At 38.8% G+C, this 23336-nt stretch overlaps 1 protein-coding gene across 1 annotated transcript in view; it reads left to right on the forward strand.

The window, feature by feature from the left end:
- The first annotated feature begins 1813 nt into the window (after positions 1–1813).
- Positions 1814–23336, forward strand: part of FAM184B (family with sequence similarity 184 member B) — a 47514-nt gene continuing 25991 nt past the window's right edge. The window contains exons 1-2 of the mRNA XM_086747681.1: positions 1814–1948; positions 21413–22177. Of these exons, the coding sequence (XP_086603807.1) occupies positions 1814–1948; positions 21413–22177 (900 nt within the window). The remainder of the gene's footprint in view (positions 1949–21412; positions 22178–23336) is intronic.

The following is a 23336-nucleotide window of genomic DNA, read 5'->3' on the forward strand; positions in this document are numbered from 1 at the left end:
CTTAAGTGTGAGTACATGTCTTATCAGACACCAGACAATTGACAATGGCATATCCTTATGCCCTAGTCATAGAAAAAACTTATGCCTGTGACTGAAACATCTTGAACATTAATGCCAGTGAATTAAGAAACTATACTTAGTCATTCCTGTGTGCAAGGCTCCATTTCTTATTAATGTTCTGTCTGAGCTAAACTTCTCTCCCTGCTTAGCATCTCCCACCAACTGTGACCATCTTTGTTTTCCTTCCTGGCCTTTCCCTTCTGCACTAAGTTTCTTGGTCAGTCTTCATTTCCTCTCACTCCTGGAGTGAAGGTTCTTTCTGCTTCCAGAAACTGAGAGGCCCTCCTTTTCTCCCAGCAATTAAATAGTTTAGTTTCCTTGTCCCAAGGTCTTCTCTTCTTAAATCTTCTCACTCCTCCTTCTACCCACTGCCTACAGGCAATTTTCTTCTGCTCTGATCTTTTTCCTCTTGGAGTGTTTATTCTTAACAGTGCTTTATATCTATTTTTGCCCTCACTGAGGATTTCTTTTTGCTGAGGATTTCCCATTTTTCTTTTTGCCCTGTCCTTAGCTGACACCAGCTACTTCTCCTTCCTAATTCTGATAGTCCTGAGGAAGCTCTTTTTCCAACTTGCGAAGTGGAAGCTTCTTGCCTGAGAAGGGTGGAAAGGCTGCCAGGAGGTGAGATACAAAAGCTGCCTTACCTGTGTGGGGCAGGGGGAAGAAGCAGCCTTATTTCACCTCTGTCTGGCTGCAAGTCAGTGTGAGCCTGCTCCATGAGGTCTCTGGTACTGGAGACACATCAAAGGGATGTTGAGCAGCTCTCAGCTTTTCTTACCTGTTCTTTCTCCCTTTTCCTCTTTTCCACCTCTCTGATTTCACCCTACTTTGCCTTCTTCTCCTTCCCCTTTCTTCTATGCTTGTTTAAACATGTCCACTAACTCGTTTCTTGCATAAAACTTTACTGAACCATTCTTCTTTTTAAATCCCATTATTTTAGCAGCTTGCCTTTTTTCTGCCTTTTCTGTCCTTTTATTTATTTTTTTTACAAATAGAAGCCTGGTCTCTTTTAACAGAGGGAACAGCTTGCAGATGAAGAAAAAATGCCCAGTAATACTGTCATTTTTCTTCTGGCACCTTTCCAACGCCTTTAGTGTCACTGAGAGGAACTAACCAGTCTCTGCGGATCAGGCAGGCGGACCGGATCCTGGACACCGCTCCCGGGCTCAGCTGTGCTCAAGTGTGCCTCTGCCTTCCAGCAGAGCAGCAAAAATTGAATAAGGTTTTCTTCATCACTTTCTTGGTCCATCCGGACTTAGAGAGGATTGCTAAAATAACAGAGCTTATGAAAGGTGCCAACACCGTCCTCTCTGATGATCTCTGCAATCCTTTGGCAGCCCCAGAAGGTAACATGATTTAATCAGCAGACGATCTCTGTGACAGATCCCCAGCAGCGTCTGTGCTGCTGCCCGTATGGCTGGCTCAGCGTCTCCTGTGGGGAATTTGTAGCATCCAGCCGCTGGCATCTTCTCCTGGCGGAAGATCAACCATTTGAAGAGAAGGGGAGGGAAAAAAAAAAGCAGCAAAGCTGATCAGGCTGTTTGCACATGCTGTTCTCTGCCCCCCCGCCTGGCTGTTCTGCTGAAGGACTGGGACATCTGCACAGAAGGGAGAGCAGCGGCGGCGGCTGGGGCTTGCCCTGTTCGGGGCTGAAGTTCCTCCGGCGCTTTGGGGTTTGAGTGCGCGCAGCAGGGACAGGATCGCACTACCTGGAGCGTACAAAGGCAGATTTGATTAAAATATTTCAAACCTGATGGCCTCTGGCATAAACAAGATTCATCAGCTCGGGACTTGCAATGGATCTAAAGCCGCTCGCAGCAGCTCGGCAGAGGAATGCAATCAGGAAATGCACATGAAAATGTGCAAGAAGATCGCCCAGCTCACTAAGGTAAGCCTCGCTCTTGCAGCCTTCCCAGGGAGCTGAGGCTGCCCTGGCCGGGGGCGGCGGGGCTGGGTCGGGCTCTGGCGGCCCCTGTCTGAGAGGAGGGAAGGGAAACCGGTCCTCGCTTACAAGGCGGTTGCTGAAAACAGCGGTGTGCACAAACTTCCTTTCAAACAGTTCCCCCGCGGGTGCTACAGACCAATCTTAGCCGGTTGCCATTGTGGCTGACGATCGACGTTTCGCACTTAACCGCTCTAATTAGCGCGCAACAGTAAACAGAAGAGCGCAAGCTTTGCGCAGACACCGGGTTTGTCTGTGTGCTGCTCGGAGAAGGACTGACGGTATCCGCTTGTTTTCCTGAATTACGAAGACGGCAATTCATTTGCGTTTTATAGGTTCTCTAGTAATTTTTGCAAAGCTGCAGCCGAGCTGTGGTACTAAAGTACAATATTACTTGTTGTCGTGTACTTAATTGTTCCTGATGTGCCTGATATGTAGAAATACTTTAAATGACCTTTGTAAAAGACAGGAGTTGAAAAAGAGACAGGACTAAATTATGTAGTATATTGTAGTAAAACTTCTGGTCAGTACCGAGCTATACCACTAAATATTTTGAACATTTTCCACACCGTGTTAAAAAAGAAGATCTGTAGAAGGTGGCATTTATATTTTAAGCTATTTTTGTGCTGCACCTTTGTCAGTGAGAAAAAGCTATTCCCTGTCCATGTTTACTAATCCAGCTTTTAATGTTCCTCACTGCAATTGGTAAAGACGTTTTAGCAATTAAAAAAACATTGACAATGAAAAAACACTGACTAAAAATACAGATCAAATAATAGGAAATAATTAAGATTTTCAAGTAAGAATGGTTTACTAGTAACAGTGCCGTTAGTCTCATCTAATGATGACTGTATGTGATAATGTATATCCTGTATGAATACGTACACAAGTGCTACCTAAATTTACACCTATACTTGCTATATTATACTTACTATACCAATATTTACTGGTGCCTTGATTTTATATTTGTATAATACTATTTGTACACAATCTGATCCTTTTTGCCTGTGAATGCACATGCTGCTCTTCAAGGTACATCTTTATTCTGTAGTAACTGAAAGAAAACTATCCAAGTAAATGTCAATTTTTGAATTGTTTTAAACACAGATATATTTGAGCAATTAAGTCTAAAAATTCTTAAAGAGAAGCACTTTCTGTTTATTGATAACATTCCTTATTCCTCAGCCAGTGAAATGTACATGAAAGATGACTGTAAATTAGATTAAGATGTCCTGAGCTGTTGACATGTTTTCTGGCTGGTTCTCACTTGCTATCTTTGATCAATTTTCCCTAGAATTATCACTCAATAAATAACAGTATTACCTTTCCGAACAGAAAAAACATAGATGGGTCTGTATTAATTGATAGCTTATACTTCACTGTAACGAGAGTTGAGGAATCACAAACTCCCTCTTTCTGGGTGGTTCATTTCTCAACAGGAGACTTAGAGCATATTGATGAGATCTGTGCAAAGAAACACTTGTTTAAAATTTTCAACTCTCAAGCTAAACTTATTTTCTGTAGAGATTTCTATGCCATCCTTTTTAATATAAAGCCGTTCTTTTTAAAGTCTCTCTAATGCCAACTAAGGTTTGAGAAAAAAAATCTCATTCCTTTCTGAAAACTCTTGTATTACTTTGTATAGTTTGTCTTTGGGTTGGAGAAGAAATTTCTGAGAGCTATTTTAGCAGGGGGAAAAAAAAACACCCAAGTGCACCCCAGTGCAAAGGATCATAGCAAAATTATATTGCAGTGGGTTTTTTTCAGACGTTTTTGCTAAATTTCTACTGTTAAAATGTGAGTGAGATGATTTCTTTACTTTTAATAGAATTTTCCCTTTGGATACTTTTCAGTCATCTGAAATAAAGATTATTTATACCTGAAGCTGAAAAAAAGCGCTTCTAAAAAGCAAATCATTCTTGTTTAGAATATGGCCTTTAAGAACCGATTTTCTCTGCAATAACACCACGCTTACAGAGAACTCATGGTAGAACTGGAATGTTAATGATACGCTTTTCCTTCTATATTCTGGATAGACTAATGCTGTACCAACCGCAAACATCTAGGAAGCAAAATCTGAGACCAGATTAGCTGAAAAATGGCTATATGGAAAATCTGTTATGATCATTTTTGGCCTAGGAACTTTGAGAGCTCTCTTTAAAATCACTATTTTCTTGGCTATATTACAGTTGGGATAATTATAATAAAATCCCTCCTAACTTTAAATTGCCTGTAGTGGTTTCCTTTCCTATTTCTAACCTAGTGTTGCAATACTGCTGTCTGTTGTTAATACAGTTGCAACTTCCTATCACAGTGATGTTAGATTTTTATTGATGGGGAGATAATAATCTAATTTCTAATCCCCTCTGCATTGTGCCAGAAATTAATATAAAATATTTAAATTAGGTGTAGGATAGAGGTTGACTTACATTCTGTGTGTTTGTTACATAGTCAGTAGTGGCCCCCTCCTGCTCTCAAAGGCAAGGGAGGGATGTGCAAAGGCATCAACAGCAGAAGCAAACTGAGTGAGGTGATTGAGTTTCCATTGTTGCATGAAGCGCTGATTACAGCGTAAGATATGGTTTGGTACAGGGAATCCCCGTAGGTCATCAGGACACAGAGATCCTGAAAGCTGCTCCCATTCTACTTCCTTGCTATTTCTGCTTTTGGAGAGATAGAATATAATAAGTTTTCATACCTTCAGCTGTGGATTTTTCTGTTGTGCATATTTTTGGCTCTAGCAGCAAACATGTAAACCTTTAGAAATGTTTTGTTTGCTTTGAACAGCAAACAACTGGTTTTTTTGTAGCCCATTTATCAGTATTTTTAGAAGCCTGGCCATTCTCACGAAGATTGACTTTTTTTCCAGTAGAACATACATTGGTTTTGCACATCAAGCTATCACAATGAGTAAAACCAGTGAGCATATTTGTAAGCTCAGTCAGGCTCCTTGTTCTGCTCTGCCCCCCTCTTTGCCCAAAAGTAAGGTGGCCTTTGCATTTCAAGGCAGAAGTGGCCATAGATCCTCATTTACCATTAGATATCTATGTGCTGACGTTTGAAATACGCTAATGAAAATATGGCAAGGTTTAATTATTAATTGCGCGGTTTAGGTTTTGCTTTTAAAGCCTCAGGTCATAGTGCTATATGAATATGTGGGACAACCAGGTTTGTTTGAAAAATATGTATGTATTTATATAAAGTGTCTATAAAAAAGTGCAAACTGAAATTTTTTTGTTCCCATGGATGCAGGTAAAAAGTTTAAAAGCCCTGGTAAGATTAGTGAATTTGGATGAGAGCTGTCTAGGCCTTCTGAATTTTGATCTTAATGTCAGATAACATTGCAGCTATTTCCAGATGAGTTGTGCTTTGACTTATGAACTTACAGAAATTAAAACACAAACATTCTGCTTGCAAATGGGAATGTACATCTGTAGTTGTCATTCACATATACGAATCGCATATTTAGTTGGTAGGTACCTTTCTGCAACACATCCAAATTAATAGGGACTTGAAGTTAGTGTATTCTTATGATGGTAACAGAATGCTTGACTTTGTGCCAGTAATTACGTTCAGACTTCTCCATCAGAGATTGGACCCTTGGCATACTGTTTTGTGCTTGCCAATTCTTTGTATTTCTGATCTGTTTAGCAGTAACATGGAGTTTAAAATACATTGTGACTTTTGTAAGACATTTTGGGTGTCACTTCCTGCTACTTCAGGCTACGGATTTTTAACATCCATTGGCTATTACAGGATTTTCCTGTGCTTATGGATTCTCAAGACAGTCCTTTTTACTTGAGATAGGATGAGAATGCTATCTCAAATGCAGATAAACTCTTGAAGAGGAGTGTTGAGGAGAGTGGATCAGCTTTCCTTGAGAAGGCAGTTTGGGCAGGGCTGGCAAGAACTAGATACACTGCAAGTATCCATGTCATTTAGGCTTCTTTTCAAACCTCTGCCAGGGGGGCTCAAGCCAAACCTGCTATTCTGGACTGCAATTTTGGAACCAAGCCTAATATGAGTAACTAGGATGGTGACATTGCCTGGTGATCAGAGAGCTACCTAAGCCACAAAACAGTTCTGTTTTCTTTTTAGAGACAAATTCCTGGAAACCAATGGAGGAATATTTTTAATGAGAATAGATAGTTATCCTCAAATTCATTTTCCCTATGGGTTCATCTGAATCTGTATTGGGAATTTGGGACCCTTGTTGTAAGAAGCACATTTGAAATTGCAGTATTTCTCGTCAAGTAGACTGTTAGTAAAAAAAAATTAAGCAGTCTGGCAAGAATTTTGTGTTTGTATGTTGGATACCGTGAGTATCCAGAGGCAGAGTGTGCCAATGCAAGGAAAACTTAATTGCGGTAAAACGTAATTATGAACCCTTTTTTTTTTCCTTCAGGGGTAAGAAATGTCAAAGGGGAGCAAGTGTGTTCCTCTTCTAGAAGCAGCAGCACAGGCAGATATTCCTTAATGACTCTGTGTGGAGCAGTTGAAAATGTTGTGCGCTCCAGCTGCTTATCACCACCAGTCACCGGGAGGTTTATTGCCCCTCAGCTCAGTCAGCAGGGTGGAAAATATGAACATTCTTTAATAAGCTTCAGTGGAAAATCAGCCAGATAAGCAGAACCCACTTTCATTAGTTATTTAAGGAAGGATGTCTGACTTCTGCACAAAAGTGTGTAGTCATATTTAGTTCTATTAGCTTCAATTTGTGGGTAGAAAAATTAGCAAGTGGCCTGGTATGTATGTGAGGGCATAGACTGTTTACACCACACCAGTGTTGTGTAGCATGGCTATATATTAGATCTTTTAACCTTTCCTGTTTTATTTGGTATTTAAAAAATGGCTGAGAGGTTTAGGAATTAAATATGATCAAATTCTAATGGCTTGTTCTGGAAGCACCTGTCAGCTGAGCAACTGTGATGGAGCACTCTTGTTGTCTAGTCGTGTTCCTAGTTGAAATATGTTGCCTTTTTCACGTAGTTTAAGCTAAGTTTGTTGACCTTATTTACTGTGATGTGTTAACAGTACTCAGTAACCACTGCTTACGTTGGCTCAGCTGATGTGCAGTTAGTTGTTTTGCTACCAGAGCTCTGCTGTGTGCTTGAGGCTTTTTGATCTCTGTTCTGTAGAGAGGTATTCAGTATTCTACAGAAATGAAGCAAAATGGAACAGCATGAAAACTAGGATTATACTTTTGGAGCAACAATATTTATCTTTGGACGAGGAATATAAAAACTGGTTTTCCATGTAGGCAAAGAGAGAGAATCTTTTTATAAAGCTGCTTAAATTATGTGCTAACAAGACTAACTAAGTCAGCAATTAACATCCCCAAGTACTGTACTTTACAATGTATTTGTTTTCATTATTTTTATGTACAATTTTCTATCAGGATTTCAAAGCTAGCATTATTTTTGCTTAACAGCTGACAAAAATGAGCAGACTAATATTTCTTAATTTGTCATCACTACGTTTTCCTTATGGAACTAAAAGGGAACTCCTGGATCATAAAATCCATGTGCAATGTCATATAATTGTGTTGATCAGCTAGTCAAAAGCAGTTTTAAAGCCACTATTTCTATTAGGAAGGAATTTAGAATCTTATTATTTTGATGGCTAGAAATTGTAATTTAAATTAATTCAAGGTATAAGAATGACATCTATGTATTGGAATTACTTTCTTACCGTATAAATTTGTCACTGACTGTACCAAGTTTGCAGAAAATCTGACAGCCTTAGTAATCGACAACTCAAAGCTACTTTATAATGGAAACTACATATTAAATTCAAATCACTTTTTCAAGGAACCCTAATTAATATTTATATACAAAATGTTTTGCATTTTATTAATATGTACATTACAGGCAAGAGGTAATAAAATATCTAGTGATCCATTAATTGTACAAAGGAAAATTGCAAGGTTACAGTTTTTTCACGTTCTATCTTTTCTTCATGCGTAATGTATAAAAGTACCCTTTTCGGTGACACTATAAATACCTCTTTCCTAACATTTTCTTTAACTAGTATGTAGATGCCAATATTTTAAAATTGAGTAAATTGTACCCAAGTTAGAAGTCAATGCCAACTCAGCATAAGACATTCTCACTTAAGTATTCTAAAGCTGTATATTTGGGCTTTGGAGCACTTCAGCGTTGTGTATGGTATATAAAATACTTTTGTCCATAAAGTATCCTGTTCTTTTTTCTCTTGAAGTCACAACTTCATTAGGTGTTTTATTTAAACTACCTCTCTTGCCCACTTCTACAGTCAGATCTTAAACACACTAGCTGTCTCACTGTAACAATTCATTTGTTTTTCCTGCCTGTACACAGCCAGACTGTACGTGGTGCTGAAGATCATTTAACCTGTACTTTTAGTAGGGACAGATAGGCATGTGAGTTTTTCTTGCTTGTGCTTAAAGCCATCAGGAAGTGTGTGAATGTAGTTAGTGCAGTACCAAGACTGAGTTAATTTATCCTGCCTCCCGGTGGGGCACAGTAGCTCAGGCTCAGCTGTGCTGGTTCAGACTTGGCATTTTACTTATGTTTATTCGCTTGTCTTCCAAAGGGCTCGAAGGCAGCAGAACACACGTAACTGTTACTGAGGAAATACTGACTTTATTTCATAAATAAACTACAAACTGCCTGTTTTGAAATAGGGATTTTTTCTTAAGTTAATGACCTCAGTGAAATTCATCTGAAGTAAAATTGTACCTTTTTAATGTAGCTGTCATTCAGAACTTTCTATGACTTGACCTTTAAGCACTTAAACACAGTTTTAACTTAAAACAGGCTACTACCAGAGAAGTCTCCTATTTTAATTATCTTTGAAGCTGTAATACTTGGTTGTTACTATGCACTGACATTTAGAGGGTTATAAAAGAGCTACCTTTAGATGTAAATATGAGTTCTGTTAACAACTATATCTGGTACTTTTAAATGTTTAAATGTTTTTACTAAGATGCTGATATACCTTAGTATTTCATAAAAATAATGAATTGTCTCCAAACTACAGTGCAAATACAGTTGCACTGCAACTACATTTCTTGGCAACGCACCTTACAGTCCTTGTCCCCTGATTTTCAAGGTGAGGAATGTGTATTTGAGAATGGTACAGCTCCCTGCCCACTTGTGCACCCAGATGTGTGAACGCAGGCAGGGTGTGGCCAGTGAGTATAGTCAGGTTGGAGTAGTGACAACTACCCCTTGGTCATCCAGTGCAGTCGTTGTTCACAATGTAAACATGACGCTGTCAAACATTTGTGGGGCTTAAAGATTTAAATTTTAATGCTTAAAAATTAAAAATTAAAGCATGATTAAAAATCAGCTTGGGCATTAATATTTGAACTAAGCTCTTATCGCAGACTGGCCTGGGACCAACCCAAGGTCATCTAGTCCAACCCTCCTGCAGTGAGCAGGGACATCTTCAGCTACATGAGGTTGCTCAGAGACTTGCTCTATTTATTCAGACCAGTTTAAATTTTGCAGACTGTTTCCACTTTTTGTGATTATAACTGGTGGTCACATTTTCTTGTGTTTGTGATCATCAGTGCAATCTCAGGAGGTGTCCAGCATATGCTTAATATGCATGTGCTAAATAAGAATGTCTTTCTGAAATGGGAATGTGAATAGTGGCTGTATTCAGTCTACCTCCATTTTACTGTTACAAGTATTTGAGTAAAAATTATGTGAGTATTCATAGAATGGTTTGGGTTGAAAGAGGCTTTTAAAGGTCATCTAGTCCAATCCCCTTGCAAGGAGCAGGGACACCTTCAACTAGATCAGGTTGCTCAGAGGCCTGTCCAGCCTGATCCTGAACATCTCCAGGGATGGGCCATCTGCCACTTCTCTGGGCAACCTGTTCCAGTGTTTCACCACCCTCACTGTAAATTTTTTTTTTCCTTATGTCTAGTCTAAATCTGCCCTCTTTAGTTTAAAAACATTACCCCTTGTCCTGTCACTACAAACTCTGCTAAAAAGTTTGTCCCCACTTTCTTATAGGCTCCCTTAAGGTACTGGAAGGTTGCAATGAGATCTCCCTGGAGCCTCCTCTTCTCCAGGCTGAACAACCCCAAATGCCTCAGCCTTTCATTGTAGGAGAGGTGCCCCAGTCTTCTCATCATCTTCGTGGTCCTCCTCTGGACTCACTGACAGAGGAGTGTCAGTGAGAGTCTTTCCTGTGCTTAGGGCTCCAGAACTGGGCGCAGTACTACAGGTGGGGTCTCACCAGAGAGGAGTAGAGGAGGAGAATCACTTCCTTCAGCCTGCTGGCCACGCTTCTTTTAATGCCGCCCAAGATATGACTGGCCTTCTGGACTCTGAGTGCACATTGACAGCTCGTGTTCAGCTTTTCATCCACTAGTACCCCCAAGTCTTTCTTGGCAGGGCTGCACTCAATTGCTTTGTCCCCTAGCCTGTGTTGATACCAGGGGTTGCCCTGACCCAGATACAGGACCTTGCACTTGGTCTTTTTAAACCTCATGAGGTTCGCATGGGCACACTTCTCGAGCTTGTGCAGGTCCCTCTGGATGGCATCTCGTCCCTCAGGAGTGTTGACCACGCCACTCAGCTTGGTGTTGTCTGCAGACTTGCTGAGGGTGCATTTGATCCCACTGTCTATGTCATTGATTAAGATGATAAACAGTACTGGTCCCAGTACTGACCCTTGAGGGACACCACTCATCACCAGCCTACATCTAGACATTGAACCATTGATCACTACCCTCTGGATGCGACCATCCAACCAATTCCTCATCCACCAAACAGTCCACCCATTAAATCCATCTCTCTCCGCTTTAGAGAGCAGGATGTTGTGGGGGACCATGTCAAAGGCCTTACAGAAGCCCAGGTAGAGGACATCCGTAGCTCTTCCCTTGTCCACTGATGTAGTCACTCCATCACAGAAGGCCACCAGATTGGTCAGGCAGGACTTGCCCTTGGTGAAGTCACGCTGACTGTCTCAAACCACCTCCCTGTCCTCCATGTGTCTCAGCCTAGCTTCTAGGAGGATCTGCTCCATGACCTTACAAAGGCACAGAAGTGAGGCTGACAGGTCGGTAGTTCCCAGGATTCTCCTTTTACCCTTTTTAAAAATGGGTGCAATGTTTCCCTTTTGTCAGCAGGGACCTCACCTGACTGCCATGACTTTTCAATATTGTGGAAAGTGGTTTGGCAACTACATCAGCCAATTCCCTCAGGATTCTGGGATGCACCTCGCAGGTCCCATAGACTTATCTATGATCAGCTTCCTCAGGTGGTCACAAACCTGATCTTCTCTTACAGTGGGAAGGACTTTGCTTCCCTAGTCCCCATCTTGCGGACCGTCCATTCAAAAGGTGTGGGAAGATGTGTATTAATGTGTAGCCTTTAACTACATAGTAATATGTTGATTCTGGCTCCTACAATACTACTGTGAAAGGGAGGAGAGAAATGGAAAGAAAAATATATTTTAAAAAGCATCGTATGCTGAGGTCCATCTGAGTCAGTAGCTTGTCCCTGACGGTGGCCAGAGCATTACAGGAGTATGGCATGCCTCTGGTGCCCTTGTGTAAAGTGTTCTCCCTGCCTTCAGTGATTTGTGCAAGTTTTCCAGAGACTGCCAAAGTATCTTAGTACTTAATACCCCTGACTGGATTTTCTCACTGGTTGGGCAAGTGAGTCAGGACCTTGGTGTCTGCCTCAGTGAGCTGAATTGCTCTCAGGTCTCTGTCACCTTTACTGACTGAATTACATCTCCTATATGGAAGTTTACACAAGCAGCACACCAGTGAACACCTAAATGCCCCTATTTTAATCCGTAACAAAGTTACTTCATGTTCCCTTCTTAGGTGTCTCTCAGCACAGGAAAGCCATGCTTTCTTGTGTTTCTTATTGCATGGAAGCTTTTTTTCATGATTGATTATTCTTGTTGCTCTTCACAATACCCTTTTTCAGTTCAGTTAGACTCTGCTTAAGAGGAGGGGAGACCATAACTCCATGCTGCATGCAAGATATGGGTGAATCACAGCCTTATGGTTGTGATATAGGGAGGTTTTTTCATTTGTTCTGCATTTGTTGCTTAGATGTCCCATTATCTAGCTGTCTGACTGCTGTCTTCAGTGTATATTTTATAGCACCAAGATTTCTTTTCTGAGCAATTTCAGATTCTGTCAGTGCATATGGAAAATTTGGATTTGCTCCTTTAAAGTGCATTATATTACATTTATCTATACTGAACTTTATCTGTCTTTTTACGACTGTATCTTTGAGGTTCTTCTGCAACTCCTGTAGTCAATTATCACTTTGATACTAATTTATTTTTCAAAATTTTAATGGATGTATTCAGTAGGATAGCTGCTAGTACAGCACTCTAGAGACTCTATTCATGGTCTCTGTTGTGAAAACTGACTGCTTTCTCTGAGTGGAGAATATCTTTCGTCGTAACAAAATAAGAGTATGAACTGCATAATTTTAGGGTGAGAAAACTGCAAGGCAACTGAAATCTCCACAGTCGCTAGAATACTGTGCTTTTCTTTTTTAAAAGTGTATAAACCAGGAAGAAAAAAGTGACAACCCTTTTGTTAATACAATAGCAGCAGAGGGTCAGTGAAACTTTCACATGTATTCCCGCTGTTGAATTTGCTTACAGTAGCAAATAACTTAAATTTTGGTGCCTGCAGTAATAGAAACTGATATTATTAATTAACGGATACCTGAAGGTTTTGAGAGTTTCTTTTCTTAATTAGCAAAATATGTAGAACATATAAAGAAATCTTTTTAAATTTAAAAAAGTCCTCTGTCGTAATTTCACCCGCAAGCTACAGGAGAGTAAGAATTTGATCCAATCTATATAATGCTTTGGTCTGGATTAGGAAGAAACAAGGCTCATTTGATCCTATCACAGATCTATATCAGAGGCAGAACCTACAATAAACATTGTCTTTTAAGTAAATTATAATATTTTTATTTAAAAAAATTGTATTTGATTGGGGAAATCTGTTTTACCCTAGACTGTAATTAAATCAATGATACTACAGTTTATATTAGCAAGATTTCCAAATTCTACTGTATTTAATGTAAGGAAATACTTTGAAAAACAAGACTCAAGTGAGAACTTACTTGATGAATTTGTTTGTTTACTGCATTTATTGTAAAATTAGATAGTGTTTCTTTGTCATAATCTGTAATAAGATTATAAAAGATATTTTGGAAGGATAAAGTTTAGATAAATATATAAAATATATTTTTTAAAAAGCTCCAACCCTTTGAAAGCACTGAACATATGTCTGCAATTTTAGACTCCTTAAAAGATCTTTAAAAATCTGGGATTTTCACAAAACTGAGTGTTGATTTGGCAAATTAATTCTTTCTCCAGTGTATTTAGATCTATTTAATGAGATGCATTAGATCATATTTTTTAAGCATAATAGAGATCAAACTTCTGGGATATAAACTTATCAAGCTCTTCTAAAAGTTCTAGGTATGTAACAAGAACCAGACAGCTAAATTGTCAGTGAATTACATGGAAATAAGGCCTTTTTATTCCTTAGATTGGCACAGAATTGTTGACTTCACTTCTGTACTAAAAATTCACCTAGACTACAGTGACCTTAAAATGGAAAGACAGAGGGCATAGATATAAATGTGGCTTGTGTGGAACAAATCTATTTCTTGCATGTTATCTGTCTGAAACAGCTTCGTAAGATGGGAGTTGAACTAATCCGAGACTGTAAAAGCCTAAGATTTATGGGGATATTTGAGATCTTAAGGAGCTATGCAAGAATTTCACCAAGACAGAAATTGCAAAAAGCGAACAGAAAGAACTGCTATAAGGAAGGACTGCTATAAGGAAGAAATTTTTTACAATGCGGGTGGTGGAACACTGGAACAGGTTGCCCAGAGAGGTGGTGGATGCCCCATCCCTGGAAACATTCAAGGCCAGGTTGGACGAGGCTCTGAGCAACCTGATCTGGTTGAGATGTCCCTGCTCCTTGCAGGGGGGTTGGACGAGATGATCTTTAAAGGTCCCTTCCAACCCAAACTATTCTCTTCTATGACTGAAATCAAACAATTTGGCCTTTCTGCTTTTTACCTGTGTGTGTGTTGATTTACAGTAATTTATCAGTGAATAAGCATAATCTTTAAAGTGGTTTTTATCTAGTTCTATGGTTTTTAATAGACAGAAATTTTACCCAATTTAACTTTTACTGAAAAATAGCGTGATTCTTTCTGACAGCATTTGAATACAGCTTAACCTGATAAAAATGCTCAGGATTAATTTGATTCACCTCAGGGAAAACAAAGAAATAGAAATGTATTTTGTGTAAATGTCATGCTGACAGATTTTATTTCTTCTTGGTTTTAATTGCATACAAGATCTACAAAAAACAGTGCTTTTGCAATTTAAGTTTTGCAAAATTATTTCAAAGTTGTGTAGGAAAGGGTTTTGACAGACAAGATATAACATGAATCAGGAACTGTAAACAAAAGTTTTATAATACCATATTGTCGGGAGGCAGATGCGGCAAACATCTGGGCTAGAGCTTGCATTATTTCACATATTAATTAATGGCCTGGAAGTAAAAATAAGCAACACATTAAAATTAACAGATGATACTAATTCAAAGGAAGGAAAAAAAGTAATATAGATGGAAGACAAAATAAACTCCATTCAGTTTGGAAAGAAGATTGTTTTTTCCAAAAGCAGATGTGCATGGTATCTGTATGCCCAGTGTCTGTTTTGGTTTGTAAAGTGTTGGTAAAACAACATGGAGTGGGTATACAGAAATGAAGTCAATATGCAGTGAGACAATACTACAAGATGGAAAGAAACCCCAGAGAATGAGAAACAGGAAAAGGAATCAGTTTAAACTTCTGAGAGTTGAAACTTTTCTCTTCCCTTTGTGTGGGATTCTGTCTCAGCTCTACAGAAGGAGGAAGACCTGGGAAGTTGGGGATGCAGAAGAAACAATAACAAAACAACCAAACACCTGAAGCAATTCGCTTTGCTTCTGTTACCTGATTTAGACACCTGTATTGGAAAGGGAAACGTCCTTTTGGAGACGCCTTTCTTTCTCCTTTGACTAACCTAGACTAGATGTATAATGATGAAATGGATGATGTTAGTTGAGATGAATCCCATCTCTTGTATGCAGGGAACATCCTTGAAATGCTTTTGAGAATGAAATGCATAGGAATTTTCTTGTTTCCTTGCAGTAACTACTGATGACCGCCTTCTGTGGTAGCTGTCTTTCAGAACAACCAGTTTCTCTCAAAATTTTCATGTCAGAACTGGAGGAATCTTTAATTTCTCCATTACAGTCTAGGAAGACCTATTTCTTGAGATGCTGAGGAGGCACTGGTTACAATCAGAGTCATAGCAGGTGGATTTATGGTTAGTGTAAAGAGAAAGAATTAAAGTTGAGTACATTTTATAGAGCAGTTCTGGAAGAAATTTCAGTAATAAACTGCATGTGAGTTACCAAGCGGAGAAGTCTCTGTGTGGAATTAACTTTTGTGGTTCTACAGTATATTTTTGCTTTGCTGAAGTTGTTGAGATGTAGTATTGGTGCCTTTTTTTAGCACCTGCTCTGCTTGTGGAAACAATTAATGCAATATAGTTTTACTTTCCTAATTCTTAAGTTGCCTGGCAATTATTCTACTTAGCTTATTAGAAACTAAAAAATACAAATGAGGGATAGCTGGATGTCTCTTTAGTAAAATTTAGGCTGGGGCTAATTTTATGTTTGATCACACTTTAGATATGAAGTGTAATACATAGGCCACTAAACTAAGGTTTTCTATCTTCAGTATTGCACCACACTAGACAGAAAAGTTAAAAAGTAAAAAATGGGAATGAATAAATGTGCCTGTGGGATTTCCTTGTATAAAATCTAAACTAAGAGGAGAAAAAGGGAAAGACTGAAAGAGGGGGAAAAAAAAAAAAAACATGCCAAGAGAGATTAGAAACCTGTAGGCATTTTATGCTTGTAGTTTCTTGATATGTTTTAGTATTTCCATATGTTTTTTGACTGACTGTAATACATGATACATGTAGGAAAAAGGTCAGTATGTTCCAATTTTAAAAAGGTAAGATCAACTTTCCCTCTTCTACTGTGAATCTCTAGATAAGGAAAACCACAGATACTATGGATACTGTGGGACATTCAGGAGGGTGAGACATTGCACAGCAAGCTTCTGCCCAAGAGACATTAGATCATCTAAACATGAGCAGATTTCATACAGAGCTATTGGCTACCTCTGTGGTCAGCTCCCTCCCCCGCCCCCCCCCTCCAGGATCTGAAAGGATTTATTAACATGGTTGGAGCAATGGATGAAAGGATTTAGATTGACCCTGCACTAGAAGAGAATCTTCTGAAGCAAAATCTTTTTTTTTTTTAGTACAGTAATTAGGATTCATTCTAGTGCAGGACACAAGCAATGCAGCTCTTCTGAAGCCTGGGTAGCTGTATAAACAAGCTTGGGTTGTGGCCAGCACAGATGAGTGATGGAGCTTCCTGAACTTGACCTAAGGCTATGTCAAGCCAGTTGCATGTGTTTGCAGCATGATGCTGGGACCTCTGATCTGGGTTTTCATAGAATTTGTGTCTTCAAAGCTCATTTGTTTCCAGGTATAGTTTCCAGAGCTAAAAGCAGATGTATTGTTTTCAGTGAGGGGCTGTCACCATGAGCTTGTCACTAGGTTCTCAGCTCCGACTTTGAGCTCATGAACACCATTGGACATAAGTTGTCCCTGAAATCTTTGCATCTCTGACTTTGTTAATTTGTTGTCCATGACCGCTACAGATGGACAGATAGAAGTTTGAGGGTTGGGAAATCTTGGAAAAATATTTTTAATAACTTGCTGACAGTGAAAGGTTTGAAATAAGGCCACTGTGTTGGTCTGTGTTGATTCAAGGTAATTTTAATGTACTGTCACAGTGAGTGGATAAATGAACCTTGAAATGTATATATTTCTTGTGAAAAGAAATGTATTTTATAGCATTTTTCTAATGAATTGGATGGTAGTAGGCTAAGCAATCTGAAAGCTCACAAAATAAACTTTCAGTATTTTTCCCCACAACTCCAGCTTTTGAAAACAAAGTTATTTCAGCTGGAGCTGAGCTTTCATTTCAGAGGAAAATAAATTACTTCAGCTTATGTTTTTGCAAGGTGCTGAAGGCACACCTGGAAGACTAAAATAAAATTAAAATTAAAAAAAAACCTTAAAAATATAAATACAATTCCTTGTGTTTTAAAGATATTTTTGTAATTTTAGGTTCTGAAACACTTCTGGATGTTTGGAGTGCCAATTTTTTTAAGGTTTCTCTCATATAAACACATAAATGGGTAATGTTATCAACAATACTGCAACTATTTGGATGCATAAAATTATTCTTGTTCTTTCAGGAAGCCACAGAAGACACAAGGAAAGAAACGAGACTTAGTTCATGAGGTCTCTGACCATATGGGACAGCAGTATCATTCAGTTAAAATTGATATAGGTGTAAAATTGGATCAGCACTGTAGCTAATCATAGCCTAGACCTGTACCTTAATTAAAATACATTCTTCCTTGTTCAGTCTTAGAAAGAACAGAAGATACTTATTAAAGTAGTAATTAATAAATTATGGGAGTTGGTTTTATTTTCTAATCTATTACAGTGGCAGAGGAGGCTAAAAGATACAGAACCATTTCTTTCAGTAACTGAACTTTTAATAATTTCTCTGTCCTTTGCTTTAAAAGAGACACTTTTAAGGCTGACATGTTTAGATACCTCGCTCTGCTGTGGTCTGCTTGGGAAGCAGACAAGACAGAATTCATAGAAACAAATTCACCTGCTAGTGAAGATAAGATACTACTCCTGCTAGTGAAAGGAGATGATGTGGTCACCTGGCCTCAGTGAGCCTCTAGTGAGCCAATTAGCAATTGAAACTTGTCTCCTTCCCTGCTTTGTTTAGGGTGCTGCCAGGAGTACCCTGTTTGGCACTCCCCTCCAGGGCCTTTTCGCATTCTTGTATTTCTTCTTTTTTTTTTTCCTTTAGGCCCTTTCTCCATCATTAAGGATTTGTTCCCACTAGCTTGGGCCTGAAGGAAGAACACTTACAATCTTTTGCCTTTCTTGATTCTTCTCGTCATCCTCACTCCTCACCTTCCATATCAAACTGTTTCAATTCTTACCCAGCTAGTAAAGCAACATGCTACAACAATTTTTTTCATTATGATAGTCAGGTTCCTACAAGAGTAGAGTTTAACACTACTGTAGGAAGATAGAACAGTCTTTTTTTTTTGTTTGAATGCTTTAGTTTTGCCTTCACTGGTGAGGTGCAGTTGAATGTTTTCTCTTTTGTTGTTTCACATCGCCATAAAGAATAGGAGAAGGGAAATGCCTTTTAGATTTACAGCATTTGGAGGATAAAATAGGACTAATAAGATGTATTCCTGTTCAACATGCTGTTTGTGTTCAAGTGTATGTGTGTAATGGTGTTTTTACCAACCTGCCATAAAACTCTCAATTGCTGTAAAATCAGTACAGTGTTTCCCAATGCGTTCAGTTTTGGAGAACTGTAAGGAGGCAGTAGCCATTAGGATTTTGCTAATAACTCAGAGAGTAATGTAGCACTCTTCTCATTTGAAAGCAATTCTGTCTGTATTGTCAAACTGATCAATTTTAGAGATGCTTTTAAAAAGTTGTTTATCAACACAACTGTTAAGAGGTTTATACCACATTAGCCAGCAGTATGTACACTCGCAAAGTACAGATGATGAAATAATTTTTTAGTATTTTTCCTTCTAGAACATAAAGTCCCAGATTCATCTCATGTAACTTCAGTCTCTTAAATGAAGTATCTGGAATAGGAGTATAGTAGGGAGTGAAAGGTGTGTGTGAGGGACTTAAATTTCATAAAGTACAGAGTAGCAACCCTCTAAAAATTAAATCTCTTAAGGAGGTTTATTCTCTGAGGAATAAATTTCAGCGCTCAAGCTTGAAGATTAAATTTAAAAGCATGCATTTTCAAGTCAAAATTCTTCATTATGGTTCTAGCCACTATTGAAATGAAATGAAGGAATAATAGATAGAGCAGGGAGGCTAGTTTCTTCCGTTCTTTTGGATAACTCAGTTAAGATGTTGGTGATGGTCTAATGCGTAGTAGAATTTGGGAAATCTCTGTGACGAAGTCAGACTTTAGAGGAACCTAGGTTCCACCATCAGCCTAAACACAGCATAATATGAGATAGGCAGTGCTGATTTACTAGATAAATTAATCATTAAGAGTGGAAGTCTTTGAGTTGCAAAGGCTAGATGTTCATATCTGTTTTTCTGGTGGAAAGAAACACAGAAATATGATTATCAACATCTGACCTAGTTAATTGAAGAGTTGTGCAAACTAATTACTAAGTCATTCTAAACCCGTAGGCAAAATTAATCTTCTCCTTGTAGTTTTTATGTCTGCCTCCTGAAAAGTTAGGAAAGGTTCCTAGAACAATTTTAGTCAGTGGGGAGAAGGAATCAGCTCAATATCCTGCGACTATTTCTGTTTCAAAGGGAAAATGGTTAAAAATAAGAGAGAAAAATTAACAGCATGTAATCTAAGGCCCAAAAATATACATATCTAAGTGTAGACAATGACTTCTTGTCTGCTTCTCTTATGGAATATGATGCTGTTACTGTCTTTTGTGACATACTTATCCAGAAAAGTATCAAGACCATATTTTTGCATTCGTGACTTTTTAAGATTTCTTTATTTAATTCATTAGTGCCAGGGAGGAAGTTGACTACACGCAAGATGTATTTGTGTGCTTGCTTTCATTTATGGATAACTGAAATTCAATATGTTATTCATATACAGATAGCACAAAAAATGCTTAGACGTAGCTAAGCAAACACAATAATTCTGGAGACATCCTCAGGGCTTATACAACACAGTCTACAGACTTGTGACACTTACTGTGTCAAGATGCCTATTGGTCTCTCAATTGAGTCTTTCTCTGAGGAAATAATGAAGATTGCAGGGCCAAAATTCTAGTATAATTAAATAATTAGTTGTGATCTTGCTTCTTTATTTATTTATGTACTCAAGACTATTATTTTCTCAACCGTTGTCTAGGAATCTTTTGATTAACCTCTACAGGCTCAGGCCAAACTGAAAGTATCTATCATAACTTGTACACTGATTCCAGACCTGGTTTTGTAGAACAATAAATTCTCTCTAAAAAAAACCATCCAAACAAACAGGTGGAAAACCTCCACACATATGTTATACATAATGTGGTGTTCCACTTGACTTAGGTAGCTTCAGCAGAAACTGAATTAGGCCCCATGTGTCTTAATGGGGGCCTAAAAAGACAAGCATGTGTTTTTCTCAAGGCCGTTACTATGTTTTGCAATTGTATATAACTGTCTTGTAAGCTTGACATGCACATTTATCAGTTTTGATTCTGAACTCCTCATTGCAGTCTACTGTGGGCTTCTAATAGCATTTTCTTTTCAAAACAATAGTAGTGTGCTGGTACAACAGCTTCTGTGAAAGGTCTTTGGTGTACGTCATGGGTAATGGACAAGCCTGCTTGGGGTAATAATTTGTCTTATAGTCATGAGAATTATTATTCTGCATTTTGTAGAAGAAAATAAAGCATCAAAAGGTTTAAATCAATTGTTTGAAAAAATTTGCTTATTGTCATCAGAGGCTCACTTGAATCTGCTAAAATCTGATTTCTGAGATTTATAGCTGTTACTGAAGTGAGGAAAACAACCCCATTGCTTGAACACTTGTGCTTGCAGTCAGGTAATACCAATCTCGAAATGCTGACTAAGCTAACTCGCCAGGCATATGGCTTCCAGGAGTGCATTTTCACTGGTATTTTATTTTGAGTCAGAAGTGCAAACTATAATCCTCCTTACAAACTTTCCTTTCATTTAAATCAGAGAGTGATTTTGGTCCACATGAACTGGTGTCAAGACTCCAGGTTTCACTCTACAAACCTTCTACTACGGGTCCCCAGCACTTGTAATGCTAAAGGCAATGTGGCAGGTACCCTCCTGCGCTAAAGGCTAGGTGAACTGGACTACAAATACGGAGTCGGTTAGCTAGAGAAGGGGCACTATTTCATTCCTTGTATCAGAGATCAAACTAGGGGCGTGAAGTGACGACTGGCCAAGAATAAAAAAGGATATTTCTGACAAAAAGTGAAAAAATTTTTTTTCTCACAGTATTGTCTTCTGCCCCATAAGGTTTTGCAGTTTATAATTGTCCCTTCTGTTCCTAGTGAAACAAAACAACACCACGAAGAAACAACAACAACCGAAAAGGATTAAACTGTAGCAGTAATTCTCTTTTAGCATTTAACACCTTGATAAATAGTAACTGAATTCATGACTACCATTTACCAGGTACTTTAATTTCTTATTATTTTTATTGTCTTATAGGTGATATATGCGCTGAACACGAAGAATGATGAACATGAGGCTAGCATACAGGCTCTGAGAGAGGCTCATGAAGAGGAAATTCAGCACATTATTGCCGAGACAAGGGAAACAATTGTCCAGTGTAAAAGCAGAGCTGAAGAAGAGGAATTGCTGAGAAAACGTATTCAGGCCCTTGAAATTGCAGTAGAACAACACAAGAGACTAAAGGAAGAAGCCTTGGCAGAGTTAAATTTGTGCAAGCAGCAGGTGGAACAGAGGGAGCTGAGAACAGAAGCAAAACAAGCACCAACACTCCTTTCTACGGACATGGTAGATACCAATGCAGACTTTGAAAACCACCTTCTACATTTAAATAAGGAGTCTGATGGACTGCTAAATGAATGCAAAGCATCTAGGAGAGAAAATCTATATAAAAAAGTAATTTCAGATGAAAAATACAGTGTCGAAGGACAAGCTCTAATAAATGAGATGAAAAACCTGAAGAGTGAGAACCAGAGAGCAACTGAAGAATATACTCAGAAAACAAGAAAACTGCAAGCCTCTTATGAGAGAGAAAAAGAGGATTTAAAAAATGCTATGCAGCAATCTGTGATAGAGACAAAGAAGAATTGTCAGCAAAGAGAAATGGAGCAAACAAAGAGTTCAGAAGCTGAGGAAGTTTTTTTGCTGCAGCAGGTAAAGAAGCTGGAGGCAGACCTAGAGGAGAAAAGCCAGAAGATAGATGAGAGGAAGAAGCATTCCCAGAAGCTGAAGGAGAGAATACAGGTAGCATATGAGATTGTGATCCCTGTCTCTGCTTATAAAAGTACGAATTATCAATTCTTGAAAATTCTGAGGAGAATAAGTTGAATCAAATGCTTTATAAGCACTAAAGCAGTTTTAGAGGCTTAGAAGAAAAATAGGAGGGATATAGGGCTGAGAGTTTTAAAGAAGGAGTTAAGATGATTAGTATCTCATTAGGAGAAGTCTTTGAACACTAGACTTTGTATTGCCTGAGGGAGGAGTGAGGTAAAATTTGTCTGTTGACTGAGCAGAATTTTAGCATTCCTGCCCAGAATGTGAAGAGAACAGCAAGCAAGCACTAATACTAGCAATGAGTATTTACAGAGTACGTTCTCCTTTTCCCTTGTGGTTGCCAACAGCTCAGTGCATGGATATGAATAGGGTTAGGTAAGAGACCTGAGCTGGCAGGTTAGAAATCAAGTGCTTTGTATTGTATGACTCTTATAACAGTGGCTTGTACCACTTTAATGAAATGTCCTTTACACCTAGGAAGTTTTATGTACTGAGACATAAGACTTTCACCATTAGTTCTCTCCTCACACTTTGCCTGTCTACCCTAGCTGGTGTATATCTTGTACGTTTGCAGCACAGCTCTGCAGCCCCTTTCTGCTTAATTACGTCACGTGTCAATGCAGTTTGAGAGGTTGGCACATCGTGGGCAATTTGCCAACCAGCTGCATTTGGTCCATAAGGTCAGGGTGTGGGAGAGACACTAATGAACAATGCTGAAGCCGGAGCACCCAACCACACTCTGTGTTCAGCAGTTCCACTTCCTTCTATTGGTCCGTCTCATCATGTAAACTCACCCACCAGACCTGTCCTCAATCCTATGACAGTGATCTTGCATATTACGTAAGAAAACACCTTTAAAGTCTAGACTTGGACTATTTCAGAATAACAATAATTGTTTCCGGATGGGAAAGAAAATTTATCTGATTTAAAGTCAGAGAACCCTAGAATCCTGTAGAGAGCAGAGTTACTTCAGTGAGCTGTTTTCCTCCAAGACAACTCTGACCCTTTTCACCATCTGCCCTCACATCTTGCCTGCCAGTATCATTTTGCTGATGGTGCAGAGTTCTGGGCCTCTTCTTTTAGGATGCTCTTTGAGGGAGTTCACAAGGCCAAGTGTCGGGTCCTGCAC

The sequence above is a fragment of the Chlamydotis macqueenii genome, chromosome 4 (genome assembly GCF_036417535.1).
Source record: "Chlamydotis macqueenii isolate bChlMac1 chromosome 4, bChlMac1.mat, whole genome shotgun sequence".
NCBI classification, from domain to species: domain Eukaryota; kingdom Metazoa; phylum Chordata; class Aves; order Otidiformes; family Otididae; genus Chlamydotis; species Chlamydotis macqueenii.